We start from the raw sequence: 24,990 nt of genomic DNA, 5'->3' as shown, positions 1-24,990 counted from the left end.
CGAGGCTCCAGAGGCAGAGCCAGCCAGGACTCGCCAACACGAGGCTGGCCATCTTTGAGCTGTGGCGGCGTTCGGGCGCTCCAATGGCAGCGGCACGACTCGGGGCTGAGACGCTCCGGTGGCAGCGGCACGACTCGGAGCTGGGACGGCGCTCCGGTAGCTGAGGCGGCGGCAACCTGAATCCAAGGCTCGGCCGCGGGCCAGTGGACGACATCGTCGGGAGCTCGCAGGTCACAGGTTGGTGCCTGTTTTCCGGAGCTCCCGCGGCAACAGCTGCGTCCACTGGACTGGAGGGCGGTAGCTTCGACCACCCCCGGGCCGCGGAGCTTGAACCAGCCCGTTTGCGGAGCTCGGTGAGCCGCGGGACTGACTACCATCGCCCGGTGGGGTATCGCCTCGGAGCAGAGGGAGAAGAGGAGGGAAGAGACAGTAACCCTAAAATGTTTGCCTCCATCACAGTGGGGAGGTGCCTGGTGAACTCACTGTGATGGATGTTAATTTGTGTTTATCGTGTGTTTTGTTGTTTATTATTATATGTATGGCTGCAGGCAACGACATTTCGTTCAGACCGTAAGGTCTGAATGATAAATAAAGGAGCTAAGTCTAAGTCTAAGTCTCTATTCCATGGAGCGTAGGATGAGTGTAGATATTATAGTGGTATACAAAATCATGAGAGGAATAGTCTTTTATCCAGAGTGGGGGAATCGAGGACCAGAGGGCATACATTCAAGGTGAAGGGGAAAAGATTTAATAGGAATCCGAGGGGTAACCTTTTCACACAGAGGCTGGTGGGCATATGGAATAAGCTGCCAGAGGAAGTAGTTGAAGCTGGGACTGTGACATAATTTAAGAAACAGTTGGACAGGTATATGGATCGGTCAGGTTTGGAGGGATATGGAACAAGTGCAGGCAAGTGGGACTAGGGTAGCTGGGACATTGTTGGCCAGTGTGGGCGAGTTGGTTCGAAGGGCCAGTTTCCACAATGTATTAATCTGTGACATATAAAAACATATATGTGATGTGTGCATGTAAATAAAGATAGTTCACTTCAGTTTAGTTGATTCATTTTATTATCATCACATACCGAGGTACTGAAAAGCTTTTGTTTGCATTTTACCAGTCAAAGAAAAGACTATACATGATTATAATCACACCATCCACAGTGCATAGATGTAAGATAAAGGCTGCAAGATTTAGTGCAAAATGAAGACTATTGAAGATGGTTTAAACTTCTCCAAAGAGACAGATCGTAGTTCAAGACAGCTCACTAGGTGGTGAGGTCATGAGGTCATAAGTGATAGTAGTATTAGGCCATTCGGCCCATCATGTCTACTCTGCCATTCAATCATGGCTTATCTATGTCACTCTTCTAACCACATTCTCCTGCCTTCTCCCTATAGCCTCTGACACCCATACTAATCAAGAATCTATCTCTAACGTAACAATATCTACTGACGCCCTCCACAGCAGTCTGTGGGAAATAATGGGACAATTTATGTGACAAGCCGTTCCGGCTTTTTCCCCATATCTTGAGAAGGAGAAGGTTAAATTGGAAGTGTTGGTGATGCAGTTGAACAAAGGGGATAATGAAGGCATGAGAGAGGAGCTGGCCAAGGTGGACTGGAAAGGGTTTCTAGCTGGAATGACGGTGGAACAGCAATGGCAGGAATTTCTGGGCATAATCCAGAAGACACAGGATCATTTCATTCCAAAAAGGAAGAAAGCTTCTAAGGGGAGTAGGAGGCAACCGTGGCAGACAAGAGAAGTTAGGGATAGAATAAAACTAAAAGAAAAGATGTATAACACAGCACAGAGTAGCCGGAAGCCAGAGGATTGGGAAACATTCATAGGGCAACAGAAGGAAACAAAACGGGCAATACGGGCTGAAAAGATGAAGTACGAGGGGAAGCTGGTTAGGAATGTAAAGAAGGAAAGTAAAAGCTTCTTTCGATATGTTAAGGGAAAAAGAATAGCAAAGTCAAATGTGAGGCCCTCAAAGGCAGACACGAGTGAAATTATTATGAGGAACAAGGAAATGGCAGAAGAGTTGAACAGGTACTTCGGATCTGTCTTCACTAAGGAAGACACAAACAATCTCCCAGAAATACGGGAGTACAGAGGATCTAAGGGGGTCGAGGAACTGAAATAAATTTTCATTAGGCAAGAAATAGCATTCAGTAGGCTAATGGGACTGAAGGATGATAAATTACCTGGGCATGATGGTCAGGGAGGTGACTCTAGAAATAGTGGACGCATTGGTGATCATTTTCCAATGTTCATTAGATTCAGGATCAGTTCCTGTGGATTGGAGGATAACTAATGTTATCCCACTTTTCAAGAAAGGAGCGGGAGATAAACGGAGAATTACAGACCAGTTAGCCTGACTTTGGTGGTGCGAAAGATGCAGTTATTAATATTGGGGGATTTGGATAGCAGTATAGGATTAGTCCTAGTCAGCATGGATTTTGGAAAATCATGCTTGATTAATCTTCTGGAATTTTATGAGGATGTTACAAGCAAAATGGATGAAGGGGAGCCAGTGGATGTAGTGTATCGAGACTTTCAGAAAGCCTTTGATAAGGTCCCGCATGGGAGACTGGTGACTAAAATTAGAGCACATGGTATTGGGAATAGGGTGTTGACATGGATAGAAAATTGGTTGGCAGACAGGAAGCAAAGAGTAGGAGTGAACGGGTCCTTTTCAGAATGGCAGGCAGTGGCGAGTGGAATGCCGCAAGACTCGGTGTTGGGGCCGCAACTGTTTACCATATAGTTAATGATTTGGAAGAGGGAATTAGGAGCAAAACTAGCAAGTTTGTGGATGACACAAAGCGGGGTGGCAGTGTGAACTGTGACGAGGATGTTAGGAGGTTGCAGGGTGACCTGGACAGGTTGAGTGAGTAGGCAGATATGTGGCAGATGCAGTATAATATCGATAAATGTGAGGTTATCCGCTTTGGTGGCAAAAACAAGGGGGCAGATTATTATCTCAATGGGGTTAGGTTAGGTAAGGGGGAGGTACAGCAAGACCTGGGCGTCCTTGTACACCAGTCACTGAAAGTTGGCATGCAGGTACAGCAGGCAGTGAAGAAAGCTAATGGAATGTTGGCCTTCATAACAAGAGGATTTCAGTATAGGAGTAGAGAGGTTCTTCTGCAGTTGTATAGGGCTCTGGTAAGACCACATCTGGAGTATTGCGTACAGATTTGGTCTCCTAATATGAGGAAGGACATCCTTGTGATCGGGGCAGTGCAGGGTAGTTTCATGAGATTGATGCCTGGGATGGCGGGACTGTCATATGAGGAAAGATTGAAAAGACTAGGCTTGTATTCACTGGAGTTTAGAAGGATGAGGGGGATCTTATAGAAACATATAAAATTATAAAAGGACTGGACAAGCAAGATGCAGGAAAAATGTTCCCAATGTTGGGCGAGTTCAGAACCAGAGGTCAGTCTTAGAATAAAGGGGTGGCCATTTTAGACTGAGGTGAGAAAAACCTTTTTCACCCAGAGAGTTGTGAATTTGAGGAATTCCCTGCACAGAGGGCAGTGGAGGCCAAGTCATTGGATGGGTTTAAGAGAGAGTTAGATAGAAATCTAGGGGCTCATGGAATCAAGGGATATGGGGAGAAGGCAGGCACGGTTATTGATTGGGAATGATCAGCCATGATCACAATGAATGGCCGAAAGGCCTCCTCCTGCACCTATTTTCTATGTTTCTATGTTTCCATCCCTTGATTCCTTTAGCCTGAAGAGCTAAATCAAACTCTCTCTTGAAAACATCCAGTGAATTGGCAGAGAATTCCTTAGATTCATAACTCGCTGAGTGAAATAGAATTTCCTCACAGTCATAAATGGCCAACCCCTTATTCTTAAACTGTGACCTCTGGTTCTGGCCTCCCCCAACATCGGGAACATTTTTCCTGCATCTACCTTGTCCAATGGTGTCGAGGTGGTAGGTAAAGGGACAGGTGTTGCATGACCTGCAGTTGCAGGGGAAAGTACCTGGGAAGGAGGGTGGTTTGGGTGGGAATGGATGAGTTGATCAGGGAGTTGCAGAGGGAGCAGTCTCTGCGAAAAGCAGAAATGGGTGGAGATGGAAAGATGTGGCCAATAATGGGATTCTGTTGGAGGTGGTGAAAGTGTTGGGGGATTATATGCTGTATGCAACGGCGAATGGAGTGGAAGGTGAGCACAAAGGGGACTCTGTCCTTGTAGTGAATTTTGGGAGGGTGGGCAACAGCGGAGCTGCATGGTATTGAGGAGAACCCTAGTGAGAGCCTCGTCTATAATGGAAGAGGGGGGTCCCCATATCCTTAAGAATGAGGACATCTCCGATGATCTTGTATGGAAAACCTCATCCTGGGCACAGATGCGGTGTAAACGGAGAAACTGGAAGTAGCGGATAGTCTTTACAGGAAGCAGGGTGGGAAAGAAGTGTAGTCTAGATAGCTATAGGGATCAGTAGGTTTGTAGAAGGTGTTGGTCAATTGTCTGTTTCCTGTCATGGAGACAGTGAGATCCAGAAACGGTAGGGAGATGTCGGAGACAGTCCAAGAGAATTTGAATGCAGGATGGAAATTAGTCGTGAAGTGAATGAAGTCAGTGAGGTCTGCAGGGTGCAGAAGGCCGGAAATAGTAAAATCAGAAATGGTGTGTGATATTCAGGCCTGGTGCTCATCTGTGGAGTCAAGGCCCAAGGATAAGTAGTAGGAGGTGTCTGAGATTTGTCACCTGGCCTCAGACCAGTAGAGGTCAGTGTGACAGACCGCCATGACGTCTCCCTAGTCTGTAGGGTTGATAATCAAGTTGGGGTTGTTGCAGAGTGCGCGGAGGGCTGTACGTTCGGTGGGAGAGGTTAAAGTAAAGGGAGTGGAAAAGTTGAGGCGGTCGATGTCCCACCAGCAGTTGGAAATGAAAAGGTCTAAATAAGGTAGATGGCCATCTGGGGGAGTCCAAGAGGAGGGGGTCCGTTGGAGTCGGGAGAAGGAGTCATTGGGTAGTTCGGACTCCTTCCCATAGAAAAAGTCACGGAGGTGGAGGTGACGACAGAAAAGAACTACGTTCTGGCGGACCCGAAACTCGTTGAGATGGGGCAGGGGGGAACGAAGGTGAGGTCTCTGCTGAGGACAGACTGAGGACAGAAAGGGAATGGTAAAGACACGGCAATGCTGGGGGTTGGGGTCGGAGGAAGGCAGGTGAGTAGATGGAGGCCGGGGCGAGATCTGGTGGGGAAATGGATGGTGGATATTCAGAGAGGAGGGGGCATGAAGACTATTGTATCGGCAGAGGGTAGCTGGGGCCACCTGTTTAAAAGGGGAAGGAGAAGAACCAATAGAACCCCCATTAAGGTTCCTGGTAGGAAGGGTGGAGCAGTGTGACCCAGCACAGTCAGACCATGTGGTCTGCATCATGGAGACTGTGAGCCCAGTGCTGAGCCTGGGACTCAGGTAATGTGGAGACTGTGGGCCCAGTGCTGAACCTGGGACTCAGGTAATGTGGAGACTGTGGGCCCGGCGCTGAGCTTGGGACTCAGGTAATATGGAGATTGTGGGCACGATACTGAGCCTGGGACTCAGGTAATGTGGAGACTATGGGCAGGTGCTGAGCCTGGGACTCGGGTAATGTGGATATGGCTGCGGCCCGCTGGTGGGCAGTGGAGTGGCGAGGGTCAGTGGTGTACCGTGAGGGACTGGAGTCCAGGTCAGCAAACAATGCTGGAAATTCCAAGCAAAAGCATAAAATGCTGGATTTACTCAGTAGATCAGAAACGTTAGTCAGGGGAGAAATTGAGTTCATGTTTCAAATTAAACATCCTTCATTGCAATTGGAAAATGAGGAAATGAGCTTGCCAAGTTGCAGGGAGAGCGAGGCGTGGAGGCTCAAAGGTCTTTCTATGCTGAGCTATAATATTTGTTCAAAACAGAAAGTGCTGGAGTAGCTCAGCTGGTCAGGCAGCATCTGTGGAGGGAATTGATAGATGACGTTTTAGATTGGGACCCTTCTTCAAACTGACTGGGGAAGAGAGATGAAAGCTGGAAAAATGAGCGTGGGATATAGAAACAAGTAAGTGCATACACTTTATACAGTTTTGTTTATTGTCACGTGAACCGTGGTACAATGAAAAGCTTTTGGTGTGCTAACCAGTCAGTAGCAAGACAATACATATGTTGGTTTACCAAGGAAAGGTACAAAATGCTCAAGTAACTCAGTGGGTCAGGCAGCATCCCTGGAGGACATGGATAGGCGATGATTCGGGTCGAGATCTTCATTCAGACTGATTGTGATGGGTGGAGTAGCAACTTTGGAAGATAAAAGAGGGCTGGACAAAGCCTGGCAAGTGAGGCAGGTTTGATTGGTGAGCCTGGGTCAGAACACAGTCAAAGAGCAGGGGAGCTGCAGGAATCACAGAGGGGGATGGGAAAGAGAGAGGGTCCCACTGTTCTCCTGCCCGCCCACCACGTTCCATCCATGTGCAAATTCATTGCTACCTCTCTTTGTATTTTGCTACAATTTATTGGATAAAACATTAAGCTGTTTTCCAGATCTTTCTTTATTTCACTTCTGACACTAGAAAGTAGCTAATTATTGTTCTGTTTCCATGGAACACAAAGCGATAAATTATACAGAGATTAAATGTTTTGAGCACAGGATGACCTTCATGGTGGACAGAGGGCATTCCACATTTCCTCAGCGTGTAACGTTGCCCAGGCGGTTCTATTATGGTCCAAGTCATTTAGTTTCACCACACCAATGCCACCAAGTTTGAGCTTCTTCAAGAAAGTTGACTTCATTGAAATGCTCTCTGGATCGTCATACCAGACCTGGTGGTAGGTTTTACCATCCTATCATAAAGCCAGGGAGAGTTACACAGTAGAAGACAAGGTTAGGTCCACACAATGCTGAAAACGGTTCACCACATCTGTCTCGACGGCACATTCGTTAACACAGAACACGGAACAGTACAGCACAGAAACTGGTGCTGGTGTGTGAAGAAGGGTCTCGACCCGAAACATCATCTACCCATGTTCTCCAGAGATGCTGCCTGACTCACTGTGTACAAAACCGTTGGTCCCAGATGTTCAATTTTGCACAATTTGCCTCTTAAATGGGACTTCTTCAAATGCTTTTAAAATATTCTGAATACTGAGTAGCCAATCATTCTCTTATCTATTGCAGGAGGGAATATTGTATTAACATAGAAACCGAATCATAGAAAATAGGTGTAGGAGAAGGCCATTCGGCCCTTTGAGCCAGTCCTATGATTCAATATAATCATAGCTGATCATCCATGTTCCTGCTTTCTCCCCATATCCCTTGATTCCATTAGCCCAAAGAGCTAAGTCAAACTCTCTCTTGAAAACATCCAGTAAATTTACCTCCACTGTCTTCTATAGCAAAGAATTCCACAAATTCACAACTTTCTGGTTGAAAACGTTTTTCCTCATCACAGTCCTAAATTGCCTGCCCCATATTCTTTCATCTTTGTCTTTCTGCAGCAATATTTTTCGCCTTCTGTTCCCTGCTATTTACAAAACCATTGTAGAATTAACGTAGCGGGAACGTTGGAACTCGTAACGCTAACGGCAGGTATGCGGGAAACATGTTGTAACTCGTGAAAATCTTTCAACTTCATGAAAGATTTCCACGTGTCAAATTTACTCTTGAAGTAAAAATGTTTAACTTTTAAATGTTTAGAACGTAGTAGCCCGTGAGTTTACCATAGTGACTCGTGAGTCTACCATGGGCACCAAAAATTATAGAGCGGAGCCCCTGGGAAACTGAAGGGAGCAACAATCAACTGCCATGGATACAAATAATGTCATACACAAGAAAGGGCAGATGCTGGTTGACAAAAATTGAACACACAGTGCTGGAGTAACACAAAGACGCAGCGGAATTTTGGAAACATCATCCCGTCACCCATTCCTTCTCTCCATAGATGCTGCCAGTCCCGCTGAGTTAAAGAGTGCCCACGGTGGACGCACGAGTCACTACGGTAAACTCATGGGCTACTACGTTCCTACAACGAGTTTAAAAGTTTAAAATTTTTACTTCAAGGATAAATTTGACTCGTGGAAATCTTTCATCATGTTGAAAGATTTTCACAAGTTAACAAGTTTACCCGAGTACCTGCCGTTAGCATTACGAGTTCCGACGTTCCCGCTACGTTAATTCTACGTGATTACCACAAGTTTGATTTGTTTTAAACTCGGGATCACTCGTGGGTGGACTCGCACCCTGAGACAGGGCCAATACACAGAACTGATTAAATCTTACAGGTGGTAATATTTGCTTTGTCTTAATCATGAGCTACCTATGTATGTATGACTTTTTGGTGCCTACCCTCACAGTGGAAAGTGTTGATTCTGCTGTGGGGGGACGTTCATGTTCAATCCTATAGTGTATTGTGTCTTGTTTTGCTTTTTTATTTTATATGGATGTATGGTAATCTAATTTCTTCTCTGTAAAGCACTTTGGCTTCAACGTGATTTGATTTAAAAGTGCTATATAAATAAAAATTACTTACTTACTTACCATGAAGACAAAATATGGGGCTTTGCGGACATCGTTCCACACCTTTCCAGTTAGAGATCTCGGCAGGTGCTTTACGATATCTTTATACCGCATCAATTTTGCTACTTTATAACTACAGGGGTCCTTATGAGAACCAATTTCCAATTCACACGTACCATCCTGAAACATATAAAAACATATATGTGATGTGTGCTGTAAATAATGTTAGTTCACTTCAGTTTAGTTAAGATTATTATCATCACGTACCAAGGTAATGGAAAGCTTTTGTTTGCATGCTTTCCCAGTCAAAGGAAACACTATACATGATTATAATCAAGCTGTTCACGGTGCATTGATATAGGATATAGTCTGCAAGAATTAGTCCAAGATAAAGTCGAGTAAAGATAGTTCAAACATCTACAATGAGATAGATCGGAGTTCAAGACGCTCTCTAGCTGGTGCGAGATATCCACTAGAGAGAGGATGGTTCAGTTCCTTGATAACAGCAAGGAAGAAACTGTCCTTTTGGGCTGGCATGGTGGCGCAGCAGTAGAGTCGCTGCCTTGCTGTGCCAGTGACCCAGGTTCAGTCCTGACTACTGGTGCTGTCTTTACGGAAATTGTCCCTGGAGTGTAGGGAGTGGATGAGAAAGTGGGATTACATCATGGATTATCAACATCATGGATGGTGAGGGCAAACTGTAGCTGTGGAAAGGCTCAACGTCATCACAAGTTATCAAAGTAATCAATATGCAGCAGAAATATTGGGTTGTTCCTTATACAACGAGGTGCCGTAATGGGACGATTTACATGACAAGGCGGCAACTAATTTCACCTCCATTTCCCTGGGAAAGCAAACAAATCCCTTCTCCAGAAAGTTAACAAACACAAGAACACTAGGCTAAGTGGGACCCTTGGGTCCCATTTTCACATAGGAGGGCTTGTCCCCCAACGCAATATTCCACCTCTCCACCAATTCCAATATTTTCAATGTGTGTGTGTGTGTGTGTGTGTGTGTAATGGAGGCTGTGTGTGTCTGATGGAGGGTGTGTGTGTGATGGATGAGTCCACCAGCCAAGATTGAGTGAACTGTGAGTCCAGCAGCTGTGAGTGAGTGACTGTGAGTCCACTCCATCACACACACACACACATAATTTCTGGAGCACTAGTACAGATGTTGTGGGCCGAATGGACTGGTTTCCAGAGGGCTAATATGGACATTGTGGGCCGAATGGATTATTAGACTCACAGTTCAGTCACTCATGGCTGGTGGGACTCACAGGTCACTCACTCACGGCTGGTGGACTCATCAATCTCACACACACACCCTCCATCTCACACACACACACCCTCCATCCCACAAACACACACACCCTCCATCTCACACACACACACACCCTCCATCCCACACACACACACCCTCCATCCCACACACACACACCCTCCATCTCACACACACACACCCCTCCATCTCCACACACCCTCCATCTCTCGCACACACACTTCATCTCTCTCACACACACAACCCTCCATCTCACACACACACACCCTCCATCTCACACACACACTCCATCTCACACACACCCTCTCTCTCACACACACCCCCTCTATCTCACACACACACCCCCTCCATCTCACACAAACACCCTCTCCATCTCACTCACACACCCCCCCTCCATCTCAGTCACACGCACACAGATGCGGGTCCCTTGAAGGCAGACATGGGTGAGATTATTATGGGGAACAAGGAAATGGCAGAAGAGTTACATAGAAACATAGAAAGTAGATGCAGGAGGAGGCCATTCGGCCCTTCGAGCCAGCACCGCCATTCATTGTGATCATGGCTGATCGTCCCGAATCAATAACCAGTGCGGGATCATATAGAGCAATTGCCCTGCTAAATACAGATCAGAAAATATTAACTAAAACCCTGGCAAGAAGACTAAGTAAATACGTTAATAAATTAATACATTCTGATCAAACTGGGCTTATAACCAAGAGACACTCGTTCAACAACTTGAGACGTCTGTTTAATATAATGTACTCGCATAGAACGATAAAAGAAGACTTATCAATTATTTAATTAGATGCAGAAAAAAGCATTTGACCAAGTAGAATTGAAATATCTTTTTACAGTATTGCAAAATTTTCAATAAGGAGAAAACTTTATTTCATGGATAAAATTGCTATATGACAAGCCGACTGCCAGAATACTAACTAATCAAATACTCTCACCTAAATTTCAGTTATCCCGGGGCCTTAGACAGGGTTGTGTAATCATCTCTGTTGCCCTTGCGATTGAACCTTTAGCAGGAAGTATAAGAGTATATCCGAATATTCACGGCTATAATACTAAATATTCTGATAATGAAATATCATTGTATGCAGTTGATGTACTACTATATATCACCAATTCCCAAGTTAACATTCCAAACATACTAAATCTTATAGAGGAATTCGGATCCTTTTCAGGATATAGAATAAACTGGAACAAAAGTGAAATTATGTCAATAAAACCTCAAGAGCCAACACACCTTCTAAAATTCCCTTTCAGAATTGCTATGGAAAAATTTAAATATCTTGGAGTTTACGTAACTAGAAAATACATTTCTCTATTTCAAACAAACTTTCCACCGTTAATTACCAAACTAAATGCCCTTATTCAATTTTGGAAAACATTTCCGTTTTCCATCATAGGTAGAATTAATGTCATAAGGATGATCTTCCTTCCACAAATCCTGCAACTATTTCAATCAATACTGATTTATCTCCCTAAAATAAAAATAAAAATCTTGATTCTCTGATCACAAAATTTATTTGGGATTATAAAACACACAGAATACATAAAAGACATCTATGTAAACCCAAAGAAACTGGCGGATTGGCTCTCCCCAATTTTTTGTACTATTACTGGGCAACGAATATTAAAAACTTAATCTATTGGATGGACAACACATGCCAACGGGTAAACTGGTTAATAATGGAAAGAGAAGATTGTTCGCCTTTTAATATAGGCGCTTTAAACTGCCTTAAACTGAGAAATTTATCTCTTCTCTCACCAATCGCCAATAATCCCTCATTTAAACTGTCTATTTCAGATAAGGCGTTCGCATGCTGGGATAGGTTAGGAATTAAAAAACTGGGAGATCTTTATGAGATGGGAACTTTTCTCTCATTTCAAGAATTACAATTGAAATATCATCTGAAAGGTTGCCAATACTTTAGATATCTTCAAATACGAGACTACCTGTATTTGAAATCATATACCCAAGACTGTCAATATATGGTTACAGACGTACTAGATGAATGCATGAATAGAAACTCGGATTCAAATAAGTTAATATCGTACCTTTGTAATACCCTTTTAAATATACAAACCCCATCGTCGGAAGTAATTAGACGAGCTTGGGAAGTTGAACTCGGCCTAACAATTTTAAAAGATAGATGGGAGGAAAGTCTTCTATATACACAACTGTTCTCTTAACGTTAGGCATTCGCAGACTTTATTATTCAAAGTCTAAACTGAATGAGATTTTCCAAATGTTTCTCTTATTTGTGATAAATGTCTCCTTCAGGAAGCAACTATAACCCATTATTTTGCCTCTTGTATAAAGTTACATAATTTCTGAAATTTTGAATTTTTTTCTAAAATACGTAAATATAAAATTGGACCCCGACACAAAACTGATTACTCTAGGTACGTCAGAAGCCTGTTCTGAGTTTACATTATTTCAAAGACGTTTCCTTATTTATGGCCTGATAACGGCGAAAAAACAAATACTTACATTTTGGAAACACACATCAGTCCCTACTGTTAAAATATGGATTACAAACGTGTCCAAAACACTACATTTGGAAAATATTAGGCTTGTCTTGGCAGAAAAACCAGATCAATTTTTCAAGACAGGAACACCCTTCAGTGAATTCTTACAAGGATAGTAAGGACACAACTCTGGATTTAAATCAAACTGTGCATTGGGTGAGGTGGGCGGGGGGAGGACGAAAGGCAGGTATATCTCCACTTTTTTCTTTTGTTTTCCTTTCTTTTATTTCCTTCTCTCTTGCATCTTTATTCACTCTTTGGCCACACTGCTTTGGTAGTTTAGGGATCCTATCTTTTCACCTTTCACTTTTTCTCTTTTTTGTTCTTTCTCTTTTCTTTTCCCTTATTTTCAAGTTAAAAGGTTAAAATTGAAGTGTACAATAACTGTATAATTTTATGTGCCGAATGTTTTATTCTTGTACAATTGCTTCTAATTTAAAAAAATAAAAAATAAAATAACCAGTGTGTACCTTCTCCCCATATCCCTTGATTCCACTAGCCCCTAGAGACTATTGCAACTCACTTCTCCTTGGCATCAACTCCACCTACATCAACCGACTCCAACTGGTCCAGAACGCAGCCGCCCGACTCATCACACACACCAAATCCTGGCATCACATCACTCCAGTCCACAAACAACTTCACTGGCTTCCCATCTCCCACCGGATCACCTACAAAATCCTGATCCTCACCTACAAAGCCCTCCACCATCTGCCCCCCCCCCCATATCTCACTGACCTCCTCTCCCCCTACCAACCCTCACGGTCCCTCAGATCCACATCAGCCGGTCTCCTCTCCATCCACAAGTCCAACCTCCGCAGTTTAGGGGACAGAGCCTTCTCCAGGGCAGCTCCCAGGCTCTGGAACTCCCTCCCCCAACTGATCCGCATTTCCGTGTCCCTCACCATCTTCCAGTCCCGCCTCAAGACCCATCTCTTCACCTCTTCCTATCCTTAGCCCCACGTCCCCCTCCCTTTTCATCTGTGCATTAATTGCCTTATTATTGTGTTTTGTATTGAATTCTGTCTTTACTTTGTGTACTAGTCATGTCTCTACTATTTATTGCATTCCCCTTACATGTTTTTCCTCTACCTGCAAAATTTGTGTAAGGTGTCCTTGAGACTCTTGAAAAGCGCCCATAAATAAAATCTATTATTATTATTATTATCTAACTCTCTCTGAAATCCATCCAGTGACTTGGCCCCCACTGCCCTCTAGGGCAGGGAATTCCACAAATCCACAACTCTCAAGTTTTTTCTCACCTCAGTCTTAAATAGCTTCAATTATTAAAGAGGTTATATTGGGGCATTTGGCTAGCGCATTAAAAGGATTAGTCCAAGTCAGCATAGATTTATGAAAGGAAAATCATGCTTGACTAATCTTCTGGAATTTTTTGAGGATGTGACAAGTAAAATGGATGAAGGGGTGCCAGTGGATGTAGTGTATCTAGACTTTCAGAAAGCCTTTGATAAGGTCCCGCACGGGAGACTAGTGACTAACATTAGAGCACATGGTATTGGGGGTAGGGTGCTGACGTAGATAGAAAATTGGTTGGCAGACAGGAAACAAAGAGTAGGAATGAACGGGTCCTTTTCAGATTGGCAGGCAGTGGCGAGTGGAGTGCCGCAAGGCTCGGTGTTGGGGCCGCAACTGTTCACCATATATATTAATGATTTTAAAGAGAGAATTAGGAGCAACACTAGCAAGTTTGTGGATGACAAAGCTGGTTGGCAGTGTGAAGAGGATGTTAAGAGGTTGCAGGGTGACCTGGACAGGTTGAGTGAGTGTGCAGATGCATGGCAGATGCAGTATAATATAGATAATTGTGAGGTTATCCACTTTCGCGGCAAAAACAAGGGGACAGATTATTATCTCAATGGGGTTAGGTTAGGTAAGGGGGTGGTGCAGCGAGACCTTGCCATCCTTGTACATCAGTCACTGAAAGTTGATGTGCAGGTACAGCAGCAGTGAAGAAAGCTAATGGAATGTTGGCCTTGATAACAAGAGGATTTCAGTATAGGAGTAAAGAGGTTCTTCTGCAGTTGTATGTGGCTTTGGTGAGACCACATCTGGAGTATTGTGTCCAGTTTTGGTCTCCAAATTGGAGGAAGGACATCCTTGTGATTGAGGCAGTGCAGCGTAGGTTCATCAGATTGATCCCTGGGGTGGCGGGACTGTCATATGAGGAAAGATTGAAAAGACTAGGCTTGTATTCACTGGAGTTTAGAAGGATGAGGGGGTATCTTCTAGAAACATATTAAAATTATAAAAGGACTGGACAAGCCTAATGTAGAAAAAAATCTTCCCAATGTTGGGCGAGTCCAGAACCAGGGGCCACAGTCTTAGAATAAAGGGGAGGCCATTTAAGTCAGTCAAAAGTCTAAGTATCCTTTATTGTCATTGAGACCTTTCGTTCTGAATGAAAGTTCGCACCTTGCAGTCATACATATAATAAAAATAACAAAAACACACAATAAACACAAATTTAACATCCACCACAGTGTGTTCACCAGGCACCTCCTCACTGTGATGGAAGGCAAAAGTCTTAAAGTCTTTGTCTCTTCCCTCTTTGTTTTCCCTAAGACTGAGGTGAGAAAAAACGTTTTCACCCCGAGAGTTGTGAATTTGTAGAATTCCCTACCACAGAGGGCAGTGGAGGCCAAATCACTGGATGGATTTAAGAGAGAGTTAGATAGAGCTCTAGGGGCTAGCGGAATCAAGGGATATGGGGAGAAGGCAGGCACGGGTTATTGGGGACGATCAGCCATGATTGCAATGAATGGTGGTGCTGGCTCGAAGGGCCGAATGGCCTCCTCCTGCACCTATTTTCGATGTATCTGTGTATTCCCTCTAACTCACACACACAAACCCTCCATCTCACACACACGCCCTTCATCTCACACACACACACACACACACACACACGCACACACACACACACACACACACACACACACACACACACACACACACACACACACACACACACGCACACACACACACACACACACACACACACACACAATCTCACACACACTCACACAATACTCCGGGTGCGGTCTCACTAGGGCTTTGTAAAATTGAAGAAGAACACTTTTGCTCCTATAAGCGATTCCTCTTATTTTAAAGGCCAACTTTCATAGACTGATGTACAAGTGCCCCCATATCCCGTTGTACCATCCCTTTTCCCAACTTGATGCCATTTAGATAGTAATCTGCCTTCTTGTTTTTTGCTACCAAAGTGGATAACCTCACATTTATCCGCACTCAATGAATGATTGCAATGAATGCCAACATGGCTTTCTTCACTGCCTGCTGTACACGAATGCTTACTTTTAGTGACTGATGTTCAAGGACGTCTAGGTCTCGTTGCACCTCCCCTTTTCCTAATCTGACACCATTCAGATAATAGTTTGCCTTCCTATTCTTGCCACCAAAGTTATAATTTACAATGTAGTCTAATTTTGCACATTAATCTCTTGTGTTGGACAGTCAAAGGCTTTTTAAAAGTCCAAATACACCACATCAACTGGCTCTCCCTTATCCATTTTATTTATTCAATTCACAAAAAATCCAGAAGATTAGTCAAGCATGATTTCCCCTTCATAAATCCATGCTGACTTTGATCAATGCAGTTACTGCTTTCCAAAGGCGCTGCTGTTATATCTTTAACAATTGAAAAGGTCGTTTATGTGGACACAACCAAATAAAGAGCAAAATCTAATTGAAAATTGATGAGGACATACAAGACCTACACCCTACCTTAGAGAAACTCTTGCAAGTGTAGTCATAACCATACCATGCGACGCCCATCACAAGCTTCCTGGAGTCAACGCCCATTTTGATGTAGTCAGAGAGACCTGAAAGTACAGATTGGTGAGGTTGGGTCCCAGTTATTTCAGTAATTCGCGGCCACTGATGTGTCGTTGGACGTACCTGTTAACACATGATGGTAGGGAGAGCTTGACGTTGCAACACAACCTTCCCGCTTGTCATTAGGAATTTTAAAGGATTCAACAAAGAAGAAGTCAATCACATGTGCAATTGCCAAAAAGTCATAGCATCTTTCTTTCTTGCAGCTTGGAGTCCAAGGCACAGCAAAGGAGATCTAAAGAGAGCAAGAGAAACAAGAATCCAATTGCAGTGAAGTGCAGGTGGAATCCATGGAAGGGAGGTTGGTGTGAATGACGGTCTGTCGACATCCACAACTCTCTGGAATTTCTCATGGTCTTTGATTGAAGCTGTTCCCAAAACCTGCTGATACATTCTTTTAAAATGCGTTTTATGGCGCATCTGCACAAATTGGTGAGTGTTGTTGGGGAAATGCCAGATCTCCTAAGTTTTCTAATGAGTTTAGAGGTGTAGGTGTGCATTCTTGGCCTTTGCTTGATGTTCTATGTTATCCCAGTTGTGCATCCACTCCCTACACATTAGGGGCAATTCACAGAGACAAAATAAACTACAAACCCGGGGATCAGGGGATCAGAGGGTATGGAGAGAAGGCAGGTACGGGATACTGAGTTGGATGATCAGCCATGATCATATTGAATGGCGGTGCAGGCTCGAAGGGCCGAATGGCCTACTCCTGCACCTAATTTTTATGTTCTATGTTTCTATGTCTTTGGCATGTGGGAGAAAACTGGAGCGTCCGGATGAAACCCATGTGGTTACTGAAAGAATGTGCAAACTCCATGCAGACAGCACCCGAGGTCAGGATGGAACTCGGGTCCCTGGTGCTGCGAGGCAGCAGCTCTACCAGCTGTGCTAGTGTGCTGCTCTATATGGTTTTTATAAGAAATCCTTCGTCAGTATTGGTTAAGAAGCATAACTCAGTGGGTCAGGCAGCATCTCTGGTGACGTTTCTGGTCGGGACCCTTCTTCAGACAGATTGTTGAAGGAGCAAGGTTGGAGGAGAGGTGGGGGTGGAACAATGTAGGGTGATTGATACAGAAAAAGATACAAAGTGCTGAACTAACTCAGCTGGTCAGGCAACATCTCTGGGTAGGTGACGTTTCAATTTGGGATCCTTCTTCAGACTGGTTGGAGTGGGAGGAGGGGGTGGGAGAAAGCTGGAAAGGAGAGGTGGGGTCAGGACAAATCCTGGCAAGTGAAAGGTGTATACATACAGGTGCGTTGGGTGGGGGATTGGGGAGGAGGGGGGGGGGGGGGGTGATTAGTGGATGGATGGACAAAGGCCAGAGATGAAATGAGATAAGGTGAGATGCATGAATTGTGAGGCTAGAGGAAATGATAATAATAATAATAATAATAACTTTATTTATAGAGCACTTTAAAAACAACCACTGTTGCAACAAAGTGCTGTACATGACTAATCACGAACAAAAAAAAACAAAAAAAAGTATTTGGAGTAGAAGGGGACAAGAGGAATGGAGGGCACAGGGAAGAGAAAGAAGATAGGGGGTAGTAGTTTAATTATACCTAATATTGTAGAATTCAATATTCTCTTCATACTATGGAGAGACAAAGAACTCTAGATGCTGGTTTACGAAAAACGCACAAAGTGTTGGAGTAACTCACAGGTTAGACAGCAATTCTGGAAAACATGGAAAGGTGATGTTTCAGGTCCGAACCCTTCGTGAACTCGAAATCTCACCTATCCATGTTCACTCTAGAATCGGCCTAACTCGCTGAGCTACTCCAGCACTTTGAGTCTTTCAATGTTCATACCGCTGGATTATAAGGTACCTGGATGAATATGAGCTACTGTTCCTCCATTTTGTAAACAAAAAATATATATTTGCTTCTTTTCTGCAGTGAGCATCATATTGGAACACAAGGCTTGAACGTTTGGCTTATTTACCTGACATCCAGGTAATTCATTGCGGAAATGTGATGCAGATTTAATCACCATCCTTGTCAATTCATGATAATTCCAGGTTCCTTTGTTTAATTTACCGCTGAAATGTATATATATTCCATCCAAGTTATATGTTCTTACAAGTACTACTATGTGGTTCTTCCACAATTCCATTGTTGCGTTGTCTCTCAAATGATACATTGTTATATCTGCTGAGAAAAGGTAAAGAAAAGACAGAGTTTAGACAGCTCTAAGGTCAGAATGGGCATGTTACAAGGCAGATTTTACTTCGGAGTCACGTGAGTGACTACGTGAAGACCCCGCCAGCATGCATGCGTGGCATGCCGCCTCACGCAGGATAACAGCGACGGGCGGGAGAACGAGTTCTCCCGCAACAGAGTTTAAAACGGGACCTCCAGGTAAGTAAAACTTATTCTGAGGTCGTATTTGAAAAAATCCATGTTGTGATTTGTCTTCATAGAGAACAACAAGGGCAGACAAATGAAGAAGGTCACACCCCGTCTGACTGTGATGGCCCAGGAGGGTTCCAGCAGTGGGGGGTGACGGCGGCACCTGGACCACACTCGTTGCGGTCCATAGTCACTGACGAAATTTCTGTAGAGCCGAGCCCAATGCTGCAAGCTGCTCAGCTCGAACAACCGCAGCGGGTTGGAGGCAAGGCAAAACAGAAGTCAGACCGGCCGGTTTACTCCGATGAGTCTGGCACGGAAGACACACCGCCCGAGAGAAGTAAAGGTGACCGTTTGGACCGCATGGAACGGCTAATGGAGCAAATGCTCCAGCGGGATTTGCTCCGGGAGATGGGGCAAGCCCGCCAAGGGAGTGCAATCACACCCGCCACAGTGCAATATTCAGCACTGGCTATTGCACCTCCCTCAGTGGAGGGGAGCGTTGGTGACCAGGGCCGGGCTGGTCAAGAAGAGGGGTCGTTGGCTGAAGACAACAGCAGTATGCTGGGGGTACAGGAACAGGAAGAGCTGCCGTGAGCAGGACAGCCGTTGCAGCCTAAACTGGCGGCTAGCATTGACTACCTGTCCTTCAACCCACTCCAAGAACAGGTAGTTAATGAGGCGTTAGAATTATACACGCCACCGGAGAATTGTATATCGCTCAATGTACCGGCCGTCAATAGCCAAATCTGGGGGTACATTGGGCTGGGCATTCGAACCCAAGAACTCAAACTCCAAAAAAATTCTGAAGCTCCTAACGTCAGGCATAACTTCATACGCTCGTTCCGTGGATGGTGTCGAAATGACCAATAACCAACAAGCCACCCTGGCTCTGCTGTGTAATACACAGTACAAAATCAACAACCTACAGAAAGAAGCCATAAGACCTGCCCTCAACCCCACATTTGCAGGGTTGTGCAAAACGCCGACCTCACAACCACAAATCCTGCTATTTGGTAAAGACCTGCCAAAGCAGGTAAAAGATCTGGACGAGGAGTCTAAAGCACTTGGACTCATGAGGGCAGGCCCCGGAACGAGCAAGACCACGCAACCCAGATGGCAGCACCCTTACGCATCCACCAGTAGGCGTCTACAACATGGTACTGGTGAAAGCATGGGGCCCGCATACCATCCCCAGAAGTCTTTTTTGGGACAGGGCCCATAGCGGACCCCATGGAAGATGCGCCAACCCCACACAACAGATGACAGATGAAGAGCCGCAGACCCAATAAATGAATATTCTACTGGTAACAATGGAGGTAGGTGAGTCTTGTTCCTTCCAGAACATAAAAGGTGCAGGGCCTTTACTAACAGGGGGGAGGCTACACCTGATTTTGGAAGCATAGAGGGCTATCACTCTCGATAATTATATACTACAAGGTATTCAGGGATACAAAATTGAATTTGTTCAAAAAAGTATACCGCCAGTTCAGCATGCACCCCACAGGGAGTTTACCCTCTCACAAAAAGAAAAATGCAAGGGACAGGCAGAACTGGTGAGATTACATACAAAGAGAATCATAGAGAAATCGGAACATGACCCTTTGGAATTTGTATCAAATATCTTTACTAACACTAAAAAAGATGGTGGATGTCGCATCATCATTGATTTAAAGACATTGAATATTTTTGTCAAGTATATACTGTACATTTCAAAATGGAAACATTTGTTACTGCCAAACAATTGATTTCCAGAGGATACTTCATGGCATGCATCGATTTAAAAGATGCATACTATTCAGTACCCATTCATTAGGATCATCGTAGATACCTAAAGTTTAACTGGATGGGGCAACTGTGGCAGTATAAAGCGTTGCCTAGTGGTCTAACATCAGCCCCAAGACTATTTACCAAGATATTAAAACCAGCCCTGGCAATACTAAGAAAACAAAAACATATTGTCTTGGCATATCTTGATGATATTTTGATAGTGGGCAAAACCCTGGAATTAGCTAAATCAGCAGTATTAGCTACCAAACATTTATTTGAAACTCTGGAATTTGTCATACATCCAGATAAATCTAAGTTGACGCCATCCACAACTATGGACTATCTGGGATTCACAATTAACTCAGTCCACATGTCTGTAACGTTGCCAAAAGAAAAAGCAGCAGAATTGGCACAAGCCTGCAACAAATTAATGATTACCAATCAACCAACTATTCGACAAGTGGCAAGAGTAATTGGGAAATTAATAGCAGCAAATCCAGCTACCCAGCATGGACCTCATTTTGACCGAACCATGAAATTACCAGCTAAAGCAATATCAGAATTACAATGGTGGAATGTGAACATTTGGCATAGTTCCAGCCCCATCGTTATCAATAACCCAACACTCACGGTACAAATGGATGCTAGTGCTCAAGGCTGGGGAGAAACTAACAGTATATCTAGTACGGGGGGTAGATGGAACATACAATAATCATCACTACTACAGACACTGGGTATAAACTGCTTGGAAATGTTGGGTTCGTTTTATGGGCTAAAAGCTTACTGTTCATCTTTGCACCATTAGCATGTCCGCCTAAAAAATGACAATACTACAGTGCTGGCCTGAGTCCGGGGTTCGGCCGTGGGCCAGCGGCTGCGTTTGCAGGACTGGTGGGCGGCAGCGTTTGAGCCGCGGGACTGATTTGTAACAACGCCTGGGGGGGGGGGGGTATCGCCTCAGCGCAGAGGGAGAAGAGGAGGGAAGAGACTGCAGACCTAAGACTTTTGCCTCCATCACAGTGAGGAGATGTTCAGTGGACTCACTGTGGTGGATGTTAATGTGTGTTTATTGTTGTTTTTGTTGTTTTTATTGTATTACTAGACCAAGTGCAGACCCGTTGGGTCTGTTTCCCCAACAGCGTTTGCAGGGGGGGGGGGGGGGGGGGGGGGGGGGGGGGGGGGGGGAGTAGGGGCTGCGGCATCACACTCAAATTAACCACCCCCCCAAACTCACAGGTGGGGGGAGGGGGGGGGGGTGGGTGAGAAGAGGGGAGGGAGGGGAGAGGGGAGAGGAGGAGGAGGAAACATGACAGATTTGGGAGGGAAAGGAGAGCGGGGGTAGGGGGTGAGAGAGGGGGGATGGGGAGAGAGATGTGGGGGAGGAGGGTGGAGGGAGAGACTGGAAAGAGTGGGGGGAGTGAGAGGGAGGAGGAGAGGGGTAGGGAGAATGGGGCGGGTGGAAAGAGGGAAGGGGGTGGGGTAGAGAGGGAAGGGGGGTGAGGGAGAGAGGGAGAGGGGTGAGGGAGAGGAGTGAGGAGAGGGAGAGGGATGAGGAGAGGGAAACATAGAAATTAAGTGCAGTAGTAGGCCATTCGGCCCTTCGAGCCTGCACCACCATTCAATATGATCAAGGATGATCATCCAACTCAGTATCCTGTACCTGCCTTCTCTCCATACCCCCTGATCCCTTTAGCCACAAGGGCCACATCTAACTCCCTCTTAAATATAGCCAATTAACTGGCCTCAACTACCTTCTGTGGCAGAGAATTCCAGAGATTCACCACTCTCTGTGTGAAAAATGTTTTTCTCATCTCGGTCATAAAGGATTTCCCCCTTATCCTTAAACTGTGACCCCCTGTTCTGGACTTCCCCAACATCTGGAACAATCTTCCTGCATCTAGCCTGTCCAACCCCTTAAGAATTTTGTAAGTTTCTATAAGATCCCCCCTCAATCTTCTAAAATCTAGCGAGTACAAGCCAAGTCTATCCAGTCTTTCTTCATTTGAAAGTCCTGACATTCCAGGAATCAGTCTGTTGAACCTTCTCTGTACTCCCTCTATGGTCTGTTTCCCCAACGGCGTTTGCGGGCGGGGGGGGGGTGAGAAGAGGGGAGGGAGGAGGAGGAAACGTGATAGATTTGGGAGGGAAAGGAGAGCGGGGTAGTGGGTGAGGGATGGGGAGAGAGCATTGGGGGAGGGGGGATGGGGAGGGAGGGGGGCAGGGTGGGATGGGGAGAGGGGAGGGGGGAAAGAGGGGAAAGAGTGGGGAGGGAGGAGGCGAGGGGTAGCGGGAGAGATGGAAGAGGGACAGAGGGATAGGGGAAGGGTGTGGGGGGAGAGAGAAGGCAGGGGGTGGGGTGGGGGAGAGAGGGAAGGGGGTGGGGGAGAGAGGGATGGGAGAGGGGTGAGGAGAGGGGGAGGAGAGAGTGGGAGAGCAGTGGAAGAGTGGGGAGGGAGGGGGGGGTCGAGGGGGTAGCGGGAGTGGTAGAAGAGGGACAGAGGGGTAGGAGGAAGGGGGTGGTGGTAGAGAGGGAAGGGGGTGGTGGTAGAGAGGGAAGGGGGGTGGGGGAGAGAGAGATGGATGGCAGAGGTAGAGGGGTGAGGAGAGGGACACATAGAAACATAGAAATTAAGTGCAGTAGTAGGCCATTCGGCCCTTCGAGCCTGCACCATTCTCCATTCAATATGATCACGGCTGATAGAAACATAGAAATTAGGTGCAGGAGTAGGCCATTCGGCCCTTCGAGCCTGCACCGCCATTCAATATGATCATGGCTGATCATCCAACTCAGTATCCTGTACCTGCCTTCTCTCCATACCCCCTGATCACCTTAGCCACAAGGGCCACATCTAACTCCCTCTTAAATATAGCCAATGAACTGGCCTCAACTACCCTCTGTGGCAGAGAGTTCCAGAGATTCACCACTCTCTGTGTGAAAAAAGTTCTTCTCATCTCGGTTTTAAAGGATTTCCCCCGTATCCTTAAGCTGTGACCCCTTGTCCTGGACTTCCCTAACATCGGGAACAATCTTCCTGCATCTAGCCTGTCCAACCCCTTAAGAATTTTGTAAGTTTCTATAAGATCCCCTCTCAGTCTCCTAAATTCTAGAGAGTATAAACCAAGTCTATCCAGTCTTTCTTCATAAGACAGTCCTGACATCCCAGGAATCAGTCTGGTTAACCGTCTCTGCACTCCCTCTATGGCAATAATGTCCTTCCTCAGATTTGGAGACCAAAACTGTACGCAATACTCCAGGTGTGGTCTCACCAAGACCCTGTACAACTGCAGTAGAACCTCCCTGCTCCTATACTCAAATCCTTTTGCAATGAAAGCTAACATACCATTCGCTTTCTTTACTGCCTGCTGCACCTGCATGCCTACCTTCAATGACTGGTGTACCATGACACCCAGGTCTCGCTGCATCTCCCCCTTTCCCAATCGGCCACCATTTAGATAATAGTCTGCTTTACCGTTTTTGCCACCAAAATGGATAACCTCACATTTATCCACATTATACTGCATCTGCCAAACATTTTCCCACTCACCCAGCCTATCCAAGTCACCTTGCAGTCTCCTAGCATCCTCCTCACAGCTAACACTGCCGCCCAGCTTAGTGTCATCCGCAAACTTGGAGATATTGCCTTCAATTCCCTCATCCAGATCATTAATATATATTGTAAATAGCTGGGATCCCAGCACTGAGCTTTGCGGTACCCCACTAGTCACTGCCTGCCATTGTGAAAAGGACCCGTTTACTCCTACTCTTTGCACTCTTTTATCTAATCATCCAGCTCAATATCCCGTACCTGCCTTCTCTCCATACCCCCTGATCCCTTTAGCCACAAGGGCCACATCTAACTCCCTCTTAAATATAGCCAATGAACTGGCCTCAACTACCTTCTGTGGCAGAGAGTTCCAGAGACTCACCACTATCTGTGTGAAAAATGTTTCCCTCATCTCAGTACTAAAGGATTTCCCCTTTATCCTTAAACTGTGTCCCGCGTGTCCCGGACTTCCCCAACATCTGGAACAATCTTCCTGCATCAGACAAATGCAATTCAGGACTTTTCACTTCACAAGCAAAATCAGAATGACAGTTAGTGAAGAATTTGAATAATCACCGAGTGTTCTCTATGGCAACAATGTATTTGAGCATTGGGCATTGTGACATCACACGATGGAACGTTCACCATGGGCTGGCCTCCTGCAAAGGCATATGTAAATGAATCCATTCCGATTGGACATATGTGAACATTGGGCATTGTGACATCACACGATGGAACATTCACCATGGGGTGGTGCTGGGGTTTATTTTTGGGGGGGGGGGGGGGTGGGGGGGGGGAAGGATTTGATTAAAAAAGTGTACCTAAACATGACAAAATGTAATGAGGAGCGGACACTTAGAAAGAAAAGCGAAATCTCTACCGAAATGGAAAAGACGTCGGCGATTCTGCGTCCGGTTTTGGAGTTGCGGAGTATCAAAGGAAGAAACGCAGCCGGAAAGCCGTACATGCAAATGGATGCATTCCGATTGGACGTCCGCGAGCATCGGGCATTGTGACATCGCACGGCGGGAACGAATCGAAAGGCAGGAAGGGATCCGTACTGCAGTAACTGACAATAAAGGCTATCTGTGCGAGGAATTTACTACATT

At 45.4% G+C, this 24,990-nt stretch overlaps 1 protein-coding gene across 1 annotated transcript in view; it reads right to left on the bottom strand.

The window, feature by feature from the left end:
• Positions 1 to 461: 461 nt before the first annotated feature.
• The window catches only part of LOC129700681 (di-N-acetylchitobiase-like), a 43,515-nt gene continuing 18,986 nt past the window's right edge, over positions 462 to 24,990 (bottom strand). The window contains exons 3-7 of the mRNA XM_055641263.1: positions 18,160 to 18,368; positions 16,275 to 16,446; positions 16,101 to 16,198; positions 8,538 to 8,696; positions 462 to 6,844 (exon numbers count right to left, since the gene is read on the bottom strand). Coding sequence (XP_055497238.1) covers positions 6,659 to 6,844; positions 8,538 to 8,696; positions 16,101 to 16,198; positions 16,275 to 16,446; positions 18,160 to 18,368 — 824 coding nt within the window. The 3' untranslated portion in view covers positions 462 to 6,658. The remainder of the gene's footprint in view (positions 6,845 to 8,537; positions 8,697 to 16,100; positions 16,199 to 16,274; positions 16,447 to 18,159; positions 18,369 to 24,990) is intronic.

Source organism: Leucoraja erinacea, chromosome 10 (genome assembly GCF_028641065.1).
Source record: "Leucoraja erinacea ecotype New England chromosome 10, Leri_hhj_1, whole genome shotgun sequence".
Lineage (NCBI taxonomy): Eukaryota > Metazoa > Chordata > Chondrichthyes > Rajiformes > Rajidae > Leucoraja > Leucoraja erinaceus.
The sequence above is the reverse complement of the archived record's forward strand: the minus strand, read 5'-3'. Positions and strand labels throughout refer to the sequence as shown.